The 13,038-nt window shown below is 38.0% G+C and overlaps 1 protein-coding gene across 3 annotated transcripts in view; it reads right to left on the reverse strand.

The window, feature by feature from the left end:
• Positions 1 to 13,038, reverse strand: part of Rasa2 (RAS p21 protein activator 2) — a 135,764-nt gene that overhangs the window by 84,986 nt on the left and 37,740 nt on the right. For all 3 annotated transcript variants that reach the window (XM_076576868.1, XM_076576867.1, XM_076576869.1), the window contains exon 4: positions 11,364 to 11,458. In XM_076576868.1, the coding sequence (XP_076432983.1) occupies positions 11,364 to 11,458 (95 nt within the window). The remainder of the gene's footprint in view (positions 1 to 11,363; positions 11,459 to 13,038) is intronic.

Below are 13,038 nucleotides of genomic sequence, written 5' to 3' on the forward strand. Positions count from 1 at the left end.
CATTCAAAGACTCTAACCTGAATCAGTTTTACTGCTCTATGGGGACTTGTCTTACAAGAACACATCTCAGGACTATGAGCTATGAAGTTCAGGGTTAGATGAATACCATGTGATAAACAACAAATAGTTATGAGTCATAATGCAAAGGTCTGCACAAGAAGATTAAGCTCTGAAACAACAAAAGGCATCAATGTGTAAAATGAGCAGTTATGTAGAGCTGGAATTAAACCGAGAAACAGTCCAGGAAACTCTATGCACATACTGATATAAATCACACATCTCTTACACACTATGTCTTTCACCATTCCTGCATTTATAGCATTCACAACCTCTGTGATTCAAGACTGGTCTTGAAGGTCCATACTACATAGTAATTTCTAGTATCACTCAACTGGAACTTTAAGTCACATTTTCTGTCATGCCAGCATGTGTGTGTTACTTATCCAGAAAGGCAGTTTATACAACTGACCAAACATCTGCATGTTAAAGCATGTTAAAGACTTCCATATGTCTCTCAGGAAATGTCTAGGATCTATTCTATTTCTAAAACAATAAAAACCATTAAAATAGAGAAAGAAAACTATTCATAACTAAAATCACAGTACATAATCCTAGAAATAAAATATTTAATGAAATTTTACCAGGAATTATTATCATTGATTCAAGCCAAGCTAGTATGTTAATTACTCCTACTAATGGTCAAGAGAGCATTCCTTTGGTATTAGTTAATAACACAATTGTATATTAACCCGGTCAAGAAAATTCTTAAGATAGAACAAATAGATACACATTATTAGGGAGGAACACTAAAACTGAAAGACAGTTTAAATTAAGGAATTATAATTTATAAACACTAAAACAGCAGCTAATTGTCTACTGAAAATTATTTATTTTATTAGTGTGAGTGTGTGTGGCCACTGGCACAGCATGGTGCTGCAGAGGTCAGAAGTTGTCCCCTCCACCTTTACATGGACTCTGGAGCTAAAGGTCAAGGTGTCAGGTTTGGGTCACAGAATGCTTTACCCACTATCTTCCCAGCCCCCATTGTCTACTTTCATAAAAAGATGATAGTTGGTTTATAAAAAAACAAAAACAGTTACAGCTGGGTGGTGGTGGTGCATACTTGTAATCCCAGCTCTTGGGAGACGGAGGCAGGTGATCTCTGAGTTCAAGGCCAGCCTGGTCTACAGAGCAAGTTCTATGACAGCCAGGGGTCACAGGGCTATCTCAACAACAAAAACAATTACAAATATGGTGTATAATGTTAACTTGGGAACATAAATAATACATGTGCAAATTACTATACCAGTATTCACCAAAATACTGAGTATTCCTGTACTGCCCTTAGTAAAAAAAGTGAATGTAAATTTTAAATTATACAAAGCTGCTTTTCAGTGTTAAAAAGCCAAACCTGCACTGAGCGAAGTGATATGCACCTGTAATCCTGGCACCTAGGAGGCTGAGGCCGAAAGAATGGCAAGTTCGAGATCAGCATATACTATATAGCCAATCACTTTCTAAAAAAAAAAAAAAAAGGCAAATATGTGAACATTTTAGAAAAATTAGTCTTCCCTGATTATTTTCACACATTTCTTACATCTTTCACCACTGTGTAGATGTGGATTATAGAAAAACCAAATCTCTCTCTGTCTTATAGATAAAGTGCAGCAAACCTGGTATTACCAGCCTTATGGTCAGGGATAGTGGCTGAAGGGCCATATGACACACTTTTGGTTAATGAAATAGAAATAAAGAGGTTAGTGCAATTCCATAATTTTTTTCTTAAAAACAAAACAAAACAAAATCCCACTTCCCCCCAAAAGAAAAAAACCAACAGCCCAAAATTATTTCCAGTATGTTTACATTTCAATGCCAGTAGTCTACCAAAAATTACTACACAGATGACAAGAAAAAAATATACATGTATGTGTGTGTGTGCGTGTGTGTGTATGTGTGTAACAAGAACAGCAGATTTTAAAAAGAGTGGGAGTTCAAAATAGCTGTCTTAATTTTTTTTTTAAAAACATCACTATTTATTCCAGGCCAGCCTCAAACTCACAATATGTACCCCTGGGATTTTTTTGTTAGTATTTTTATTATTTTTTTTACATGCCAAGTGCAGTCTGGTTTTTTTTTTTCCAAATAGAGAATAAAGTAAAAAATCTAGCAAATACCTGGGAACTATGATATGAATTAAATAAAAAATTTAGAATTAAATAATAAAGTAACTGAAATGAGATGTATTTAATATCAGATCAGTAACAGCTGAAGAGGAATAAAAAGGAGAGGCTAATCAGTAGAAAATACTCATAAAGAACCCAGAGAAGGGAAAAATATAAGAGACATATATATACTGATCAGTATCAAATAAAAATGCATGAAAATTTATGCATATTCTGAAAAATAGAGGTACTCAGGTTAAATGCAATGCATAAAGATAAAATCCTCTCATGTCTAGACAGTCTTTAAATCATAAACATTTAAATATTAATAATTTCCTTATAAAAACAACTGAGTATGTTTCAGGGTTAGAGAGACTGCTCCGTGGTTAAGAACGCTGGCTGCTTCTGCAGAGGTTCCTGGTTCAAATCCAAGCACCCAAACAGCAGCTCACAGCTATCTGTAACTCCAGCTCTGGGAGACCTGATGCCTTTTCTGGGTTCTAAGAGCACCAAATATGCACATGGTGCACATACACACACACACACACACACACATGTAGATACTCACACAGACACGTAAAATAAATAAATCTACAAAACAAATAAAAAAAAAAACCCTTGGTATGTTTCAACTATTTTTAAAAACTTCTTATAAAGGAAAACATAAACACGTGGCTTCTGACAGACTTTTGCTGCTTGTTTCTGAGATTAAGTCTTGCTATACTTCCTAAGCGGTTGGAAGACTCCCAAAGTGTCAGAGTAGGTAATCTTCCTGCCTCAGCCTCCAGAGGAGCTGGAGTTACAGACATGCATTACCACAGCAGCTGACATAGCTTTATCTATAGAAATTGCTTTTATAAATAATTTTGGACACAACTGCCTGTCACATAAAACACAAAGTTTTATTTTATAACATTTTATATTGGTGGCAATTCTTTAAAAAAAAATAAGACTTGCTTTTCTCTTTAAACAATAATTTAATAATGAGATAGAGCAGGGCACAGTGATGCATGCCTGTAGTTACAGCACTCAGGAAGCAGAAATAAGAAGATCTCTTGAATTTGAGGCTAGCTTGGTCTACACAGCGATTTCCAGGCCAGTCAAGGCTACATAGTGAGACACCTTGCTTCAAAATAAATAAATAAATATTAAAAAATTAAATTAAAAAAAAAATAGGATGGCTAATTTGTTTTTTCTCATGTACAAATTTGTGAATGAAATGAAGTTTTATAAATCAATCTATAAAAATGAATTATGCCTTTATGTTCACTATGCCTTAATTGAGCATGTGTTTAATAAACTAGTATAGGTTTCTTCTTAAATAGTTGTCTAAAATAGTTTTAAAACAAAGGCTATGAACAAAAATTATGTAACAATAACGTATAGTGATCCAGGTGGTCAAGATTATCCTGTTGGGTAAGAGTTAATAAGTAATGGCATCAAAAAGACATAACTGACATTACATCTGGGCTTGCTGTCTGTAAAGTTGGGTGGGACATCACCCATAGTTAACAGTCTTATGTAAAATATGTTCTGTATCACGGCACCTAAAAAATAAGAATGAAACAATGCTTAAAAGCTGTGATTTCCAGCATCTTTACAGCTAAGAGGATAGCTGCAGGCACTAAAACCAAACAAAATTTACAGAAGGCACTGGCACAAGCTGTACTAACTTCGCTTGTATGAAGAAAACACAGAAAAAGTATACCACGTGGCACACAATGACTACCAGAACCAGAACCAGAACCAGGACTAGAACCTAAGGAAGAAATGCTTTGCAAGAAGCAGTCAGCCAGAAACAAGACCTGATTAAAAGTCAAAGAAAGGAAGACTAAAAATGCCCACTGAACTTGGTAGCATAATGTCCTAAGTAGTGAGAGACATTTGTGTGTTCTCTAAGACTCAGTGTAGAGTCTGAAAGCATATTTTTTTTGTTTGTTTGTTTTGGTTTTTTGAGACAGGGTTTCTCTGTGTAGCTTTGCGCCTTTCCTGGAACTCGCTTTGGAGACCAGGCTGGCCTGGAACTCACAGAGATCCGCCTGGCTCTGCCTCCCGAGTGCTGGGATTAAAGGCGTGCGCCACCACCGCCCGGCCTGAAAGCATATTTTAATGGTTTAAGAGAACAGCTCAACTCAGAGGGGAGAATGGCAAAAAAAGAACCAAGAAAAAATTCTGTGTTTCATTAAAAAGGTAGAAAAGGGGCTGAAGAAATGTCTCAGTTAAGAGTCAGTGGTTAAGAGCATTCACTGCTCCTGCAGAAGACCCAGGTTTGACTCCCAGAACCCACATGGTGCTCACAACCACTCGTAACTCTAGTTCCAGGGGATGTGATGCCCCCTTCTGACTTCTGTGGGACTCACACACATGTGGTACACATACATATACTCAGGCACAGATACATACACAAAAGTAAACATTCTTTTTAAAAATGCTGTCAAAGAGCTGAAGACATGGCTCAGCATTAAGAGCACCGGCTGCTCTTGCAGAGGGATTGGGTTCCAATGCCAGCACCCACCTGGCAACTCACAACATCTGTAGCTCACCCTTCTGGCTTCCACAGACATTAGGCACACATATGGTACAGACATACATACAGGCAAAACATCAACACACATAAAATAAATTTTTTTAAACTAAAATTCTGTCCAAAAGGTAAAAAAATGCACTCATTAAATACTGCTATCGCGAACTCCTGAAAAGAAAATAAATAATAACTACAATAATAAAGTAGCAAAGTAAAAGGCTAAAAAATATTTCAACTGTTTTGGTAAAAATGCAAATAGGGATCATCTCCTCTAAGAACTCAAGTACATTTACGTGTGTCATTTCCTGTGTCTTTACAAGCAAAGGCAACGCTTTACACTGAGATCCTCATTTCATAAATGATCCTTGGGCAACAACTATCAGTAATGACTAGAGTTACAAATACTAATTAGTGGTAACGATAGAAAACTAAACATCTCCCTCTCTGAGATAAAGATACTAATCATTTTATCCACACAACCCCCTAGACAAACAGGCCTAACTCAAACTCCAGAATGTATTGCCTTATGCTTCCTCCAACATCAAATTAGACTTCAGTGGATAGTGACCCAAATTCAGCCAACTTCTTCTGTAGATTGTGAGTCAGATCTTTAAGAATGAGGAAGCTGTATGGACACAGAAACTTAAAGATGAATATTGCATTGTTTAGTCAACAGAAGAGTAAATTCACAGAAAGAAACAAAGGAAGAGATATGTACTCTCATTAGACATACAAAAAGAATGGGTAAAACCTTATCTTTAAGAATCTTTAGCCGGAGCCGGGCGGTGGTGGCGCACGCCTTTAATCCCAGCACTCGGGAGGCAGAGCCAGGCGGATCTCTGTGAGTTCGAGGCCAGCCTGGGCTACCAAGTGAGTTCCAGGAAAGGCGCAAAGCTATGCAGAGAAACCCTGTCTCGAAAAACCAGAAAAAAGAATCTTTAGCCGGGCAGTGGTGGCGCATGCCTTTAATCCCAGCACTTGGGAGGCAGAGGCAGGCAGATCTTTGTGAGTTCGAGGCCAGCCTGGTCTACAGAGCAAGATCCAGAAAAGGCGCAAAGCTACACAGAGAAACCCTGTCTCAGAAAACAAACAAACAAACAAACAAACAAAAAAAACCTTTAAATGTGGCAGAGGAGGTAGTGTGGCTGGCAGAGTGTCTGCCACATATGCATGAGGATGACATTTAATCCCTGCCACCTACCCAGAAAAATAGGTGTGTAAAGAGATGAGTGTCTAACTACATTCTAAATATTTGCTCTGATCCCACAGATAAGTGAAGTCCTCATCTGAAATATCAAGGAAACTTCTCTTTACAACAGATCAAGACCATTACAGAACACCATAACCAACAAAATGCAGACCTGTAGAGCCCAGTCCCGACAGATACATCTACAACACAATTCCTTTACCTAAGAGGGGGGTGGAAAGATTGTGAGAGCCAGAGGATCAGGGAGTTTGTCTCCTAGTGACATTAGAAAGTACACCCATAGCCAGGCGGCGGTGGCACACACCTTTAATCCCAGCTCTCAGGAGGCAGAGGCAGAGGCAGGCAGATCTCTGTGAGTTCAAGGCCAGCCTGGTCTACAGAATGAGATCCAGGACAGGCACCAAAACTACACAGAGAAACCGTCTCGAAAAACCAAAAATAAATAAATAAAATCAAAGTACACCCATAAAGTTTCACCAACAGAAAGCCAATGGGGCTTGGGGTGGGGTACCCTAGGAGGCACCAACCCTAAACAAAGAACTCTAGCCACCTAAGGAGTGCTGAGAGCAGGAGAAATAGTCCTCCCCAGTGAAGAGCACACCAGTTGGTTATCTGATACCAAATGACAGGCCCCAAAAATATACATACAGGTAACCTTATACAGATTGAGCAGGCTGTAGTTATGAACTTAAAAACATATATGTATACACATACATACATATATACACATATGTACACATGTATGTAACAACAATTAATGAAAAAAGAAGACATGAATTTGAAAAAGAATAAGGGAGGGCTTAGAGGGAGGAAAGAGGAAACAGTGTAATTATATTATAATCTCAAAAAATTAAAGAAATAACTTTTTAAAAAGATAGACATGATATTGTGTACTTGTAATCCCAATGCCAGAGAGGCAGACAGGTAGATCCCTGGGACTCACTGACCAGTAAGCCTAGCAAATTAGTGAACTCCAGGTCCCAATGAGAGACCCTATCTTAAAAAGCAAGAGGGAGTATCTTGAGGAATGGCACCCGAGCTTATTCTCTGGCCTCTAAATGCACACGCTCACATGCACATGAGCACCTGCACACACATACACCTATCACACACAATTCCCCTGTAACACCCTCCCAAATAGTTTTCTCTTTATTTTACAAGTATAAAGTTGTTAAAATGAGAGTGAAAGAAGAAAACATTAACTATTACTGCAAAATGAAAGTTAAAAGAACATAAACATGAAAAGAAAGAAATCACTCAGCGGATCTCAGGCCCACCTGCCTTCCAGTAAGAACATAAACATGAAAAGAAAGAAATCACTCAGCGGCTCTCAGGCCCACCTGCTTTCCAGTACGCACAGTTGCAGGGTTGGAGCCTACTGCTGAGGATGACAGGACACACAGTGCTCACCCATCAAAGCCCCAAATAAAAACTTTCTCTGTGGCGGTCAAGCATTTTATGAGAATTTATATCCCTTCAAAGATCACTTTTAATTACATGAGTTTCTATCTCGTCTGCTGCTGTTAGAACATAACAGCCAACGACCATGCGGCCTTTGTGCAAATGCCTGGTGACTACCACTCACAGGAAGTTCCTGCAATTCACTTCAAAAAGCCCCCTAGGAACTTTCTAATGCACCCCCATTCCTGAAAGACAGTATAGTGCTGTGATTAGGAGTCATACAGATCTCCAGCAGAGTCACAGTTACTGTGACTGGAGAAGTCAGTGCATCTTTTAATCCTATTAAAATAATCTGTAAAATGAGGTTGCTACTATCTACCTCTTGGTGCTTATGTGATATAATGTACATTAAGTGCTCACTGTTATACCTGGTACATACTTTTACAATTACTAAAGGTAATCATTAGATTGAGTCCTGGCTAAATTCACTCTCATCACTTTCTATATTGTCATCTATTTTTATTTTTTCATTTTTTTAAAGTTATAAAACATACAGGGCAAACAAACATTAACAGATTAGGCTCTGTATTAATTATGGGCTGTGTTCCTATCTTTTATACTAACAAGGTTAATGTGGTATCCTCAGATTGGTTTGTGGCTAAATAATAATATTCCCAATGATCGCATAGTATCTTGGAAAGCATTATCCATCCCTCCCACCTCCTACAGCATTCTTCTTTTAAAATCTATTTTAAATATCGGGTAAATCTTGCTAATTACCATTTAAGATAAAGGTTCTGGAAAGGTTAATGACTAGTGGTCATGAAACAGTACTAAAATTTTAAATGCTGATACTATATATATAAAACATAAACGCTACTTCAAGTATTTTCCTGTTTCAGAGGTGACAAGTTTTATATATATACTGTCAAAAGCCTGCCCCACAGTATGTGTTTCTAGTGCCATCTCCAAGTACTACATAAAGAATACTCTACAGAGCCCTATATTTTCAGAACTAAACTCTTAAATCCTTCAGAAAAGTTATGCTGGTCATTAACTTTTTTATTTGTTATTTGTTAAGAATATACTTAACAAATAAATTGTAATGAATCTTTTAATCCATTTCAGTCAAAATCTCAAAGCCTTTTCTTATCTTTCCTTTTGTTCAAATTATTAGAAAGATTAGATGGGTGCAGGGATGTGTGCCTATAACCCCAACACTAGGGAGGTTTCTAAGGTGTGTAGATGCCAATCTCAGGCATACAGTGAACACCATCTCCAAAAAGGCTAACACCATACCCAATTTCTTATGGGGATTGTGTATGGAAAATGTATTAAATCATGTGTCAAAAAAGAAAAAGTAAGTTGGTAATTTTATAAGGCTACATTAGAAAGATACCTGTGCTGGCTAGTTTTATGTAAACTTGACACAAGCTAGAGTTATTTGAAAGGAGGGAACTTCAATTGAGAAAATGACCCCATAAGATCCAGTTGTAGAGCATTTTCTTAATTAGTGATTGATGGGGAAGGGCCCAGCCCATTGTGAGTGGTGCTACCCCTGTAAAGATGGTCCTGGGTTCTATAAGAAAGCAGGCTGAGCAGGCCATGAGGAGCAAGACAGTAAGCAGCATCCCTCCATGGCCTCTGCATCAGCTTTGCCTCGAGGCTCCTGTCCTGTTTGAATTCTTGCCCTGACTTCTTTCGATGATGAATAGTGTCTTAGTTTGGGTTTTACTGCTGTGAAGAGTTACCATGACCATGGCAACCATAATAAAGAAAAACATTTAATTGGGGCTGGCTTATAATTCAGAGGCTTAGTCCATTATCGTAATGGCAAGAAGCATGGCAGCAAGTAGGCAGACATGATGGAGAAGGAGCTGAGAGTTCTACATCTTGATCTGCAAGCAGCAGCAAGAGAATGCCACACTGGGCCTACCTTGAACATCAGGGACCTCAAAGCCCACTCTGAACAATCCACTTCCTCCAGCAAGGCCACACTTCCTAATAGTGCCACTTCCTATGAGCCTATGGGGCCATTTTTATTCAAACTACTATAAACAGCAATATGGAAGTGTAAGCCAAATACTCTTTCCTCCCCAACTTGCTTTTTTGGTCACAGTGTTTCATCACAGCAATAGAAACCCTAACTAAAATACCACCAGACTGATAGGTGTTAAAAAAATTTACATTTGTATAGAAGTTAACAGGTTGTTTGTTTGTTTATTTTAAAAACAAGAGTTTATGTGGCCTGGCTGGCCTTAAAATCCTGCCTTCACTTCCTGGGTTCTGAATTACAGGCTTACACCATTGTTCAGTTTCTGTGATACTGGGTTCACATTGAGGGCTTTGTGCATGTTAGTTAAACACTCTACCAAACTGAACCACAACACAGCTCAAAATTAATAATTTTAAAGTATCTTCTCATGCCATATGAGCCAAATATGGAGAGTTTTATTCTCATTTTACAGAAATTCAAGACCATTAAAATGACTATATAAAGACACCAAATAAAAGTTTTCTGACTTCTAATTCCAGCCCACTCTACTTCCTCACATTGCTTCTCACCTGGGTCATTAACAATGCTGTACCCCTGGGATCTGAATAATACTTATGGTCAAATGAAAAGAATATTAAAATGGGGTGGAGTAGATTAAACAAAAAGTCTTGGCTATCTTTTGTACTTAAGGGATTTCAGCACACAATACTTATTTTTTTTTTTTTTTGAGAATTTAATCACAGAGATTGCATGAAAGGTAATGAGAAAATGGAGACACACTTTATTTGCAAAGTATCTGTGGGTATGCTTTCCCCTTGTCTTAAACATCTGTTTGAGTCCTAGTGGTGAATTACAGCCTCCTTAAGAGAAGAAGAATCCTGACTTCAGTTATGCTCTTAGAAATGGTCTCACAATCATTACTGTATTTAATAAATAGGGTTACAAAAAAAAAGATTCTCTTGGAAATAATTTCTAAGTCATAGAAATTCAAGCTTTCTAGAAACTCCAACTACTTGGCTAAGCATACATTTCTGTTCACATACAGAATCTATGCCTTTTATTTTGGCAAGAAAAAAGAAGAAACTAACAAGCATAGTGATACCCTTTCAAACAAAGAGATGAGCAGGGCAGGGAGGTGGGAATGAAGGCTGTGCACTGCAGACCCAGGCATGGTTTAAATGAGTAACATTTTTTTTCCAAGTCTAGTTTATTAGAAATGGAATAAAAGCATCCTAATGAGAATGAATAAAATCAGACTTCCATGTATTCCCCTAAAGGTTAGAGTTAATAAAACATCTTTTCCTTTAAAATGTTTTCCTCTTTTTAAAAAAGGCAGTAATTTGTGACTGGGACTCAGAAAAAAAGGAGATGTCCTCTTGCTGAGTGTGGTAGCACACACCTTTACTCTCAGTACCGGAAGGCAAAGGCAGGTGGACCTCTTAGTTCCAGGCCAGCCTGGTCTACATAGTGTGCTACAGGACAGCCAGGGCTTCATGGAGAGTCTCTGTCTCAAAACCAAGCAAACAAAACTCCTAAACTCATAGGTATATACAGCCAGACATTATTTTTTTTTTAATCAATGCACATCAATTGCATTTATTAATGGATTTCACTGTGGCATACACACACACACACACACACACACACACACACACACACACACACATATATATTGTACTTTGCTCATGAATACCTTCTTTAAATATGACTGTTAGATTTTATTTTGCGGTTAGTCCTCTATGAATACATGTATGTACATGTATGTATATGTGTGTAGGTACCATGAATGTGTAATGGAGGTCAGAGGTGAGAGATGGCTCTGGGGTTGAACTCAGGTCATCAGGCTTAGCAGCAAGCACCTTTACTCAGTGAGCTATCTCACCATTCATACCTCATTTTTATACCTGCATGGAAAAGCTACTTCCTTCCAGCTCTCTATTACTTGAAAGTCTATAATGTGTGGCATTAGAACTTAAAATAAGGTATAACAAGTTCTAACAGTATAAACTAGTATAACTGGTTAGTTTTCACTCATTTTCTGTATGTCACAATCTCTTGTAGTATTTAACTTACCTGAACTTCTGAATTTGAGTCAATAGGCTGCAGTGAAAACCAAGTTTCTTTACCACTGTGATTACACAAGTCTTCTTTTTTGATGGCTACTTTTCCTACAGAAAATAAATAAGATGATGAGAAAACATATTTTATTCAATCTTATGACTCATAAGCAGTGTTATATACTTTGTGGAAAATACTTTAGACTTGAATCTGTTGATATAAAAATCCACCACCACCCCTTTCTTTGAAATAGGATGCTATGTAGCCCTAGCTGTCCTGGTATTTGCTATATAGCCCCAGATAGACTTGAACTCAGGGTAATCCTCCTGCTTAAACCTTCCAAGTGCTGGGATTACAGATTTTTGTTTTGTTTTGGTTTTTTGAGATAGGGTTTCTCCGTGTAACAGTCCTGGTGGTCCTCAAACTCCCTTTGTAGACCAGGCTGGTCTCAAACTCACAGAGATCCACCTGCCTATGCCTCCTAAATGCTGGGATTAAAGGCGTGTGCCACCGTCGCCCGTCGCCCAACTGGGAGTACAGAATTTAAAAACCAGTTTCTATAAATTTTTTCTCCTCTACCCTAAAGGAAAAATGTCTTATTTCTATTCGTCCATTGGCAGACCCTTTTGTGGGTCATTCTGAATCAGGGGATTAGAAAAACTCAGCCATAATCCCAGCACTTGGGAGGCAGAGACAGGTGCATCTCTGTAAATCTGAGGCCAGCCTCAGCTACAAAGAGAGTTCAGAACAGCCAGGACTATTATACAGAGAAACCCTGTCTCAAAATACCAGGGGGAAAAAAAGGAAGAAAGAAATTAAGAACTCAGTTGGACTTTAATGTAACTGTATTTTAGCATCAGATTAATAATTTACTAGTATATTCAGGATAAAAAAATATATATAAATAGCAGTGCAATATAATTTTCCAGGTTCTATAACACTGTGAATAAAGTGCATGTGCTGGCTAATTTTGATCAGTTATATCTGCATTTAACAAGAGGCTGTATGTTGTAATTAAGTGAAAGGACAAATAGTATCACCTATTAATAAAAAGTATCTAAAAATTATTAAAATTTCACTTTATCAAAAGATTATTAAACTGACTATACTGCTTCAATTCATACGTTTAAAAAAAAAAAAAATCAAGGCAGCTTTCCAAAGTGCTTCTACCTACCAGGGAAGAGAGTGTACAATGAACAAAGCAGTATGAAAGAAACAAATGCTCTTCTTCATAATTTTTTTTTTTTTTTTTTGGGTTTTTCGAGAAAGGGTTTCTCTGTGTAGCTTTGCGCCTTTCCTGGAACTCACTTGGTAGCCCAGGCAAGCCTTGAACTCACAGAGATCCGCCTGGCTCTGCCTCCCAAGTGCTGGGATTAAAGGCGTGCGCCACCAACGCCCGGCACAAATGCTCTTCAAATGAAGTATCTGCCATGTTGGGCAAAGCATTTCCTTCCCCAATTCAAGTTTTAAGAAGTAGGCATAGTTTTGCACATGACTAACAATTCAAAGACTGCACAAAAGCTCCAACAAAGGAGGTACACTATAGTTTAAAGCAATTCACTTTTTCCCGTTTTTTAAAAAGTGACTACTTGGGGCTGGAGAGATGACTCAGGGTTAAATAAGAGCACTGGGTACCCTTCCAAAGGACCCCCAATCCCAGCACCAACATGGCAGCTCACAGCTGCCTGCA

This window comes from Peromyscus maniculatus, chromosome 7, assembly GCF_049852395.1.
Source record: "Peromyscus maniculatus bairdii isolate BWxNUB_F1_BW_parent chromosome 7, HU_Pman_BW_mat_3.1, whole genome shotgun sequence".
Lineage (NCBI taxonomy): Eukaryota > Metazoa > Chordata > Mammalia > Rodentia > Cricetidae > Peromyscus > Peromyscus maniculatus.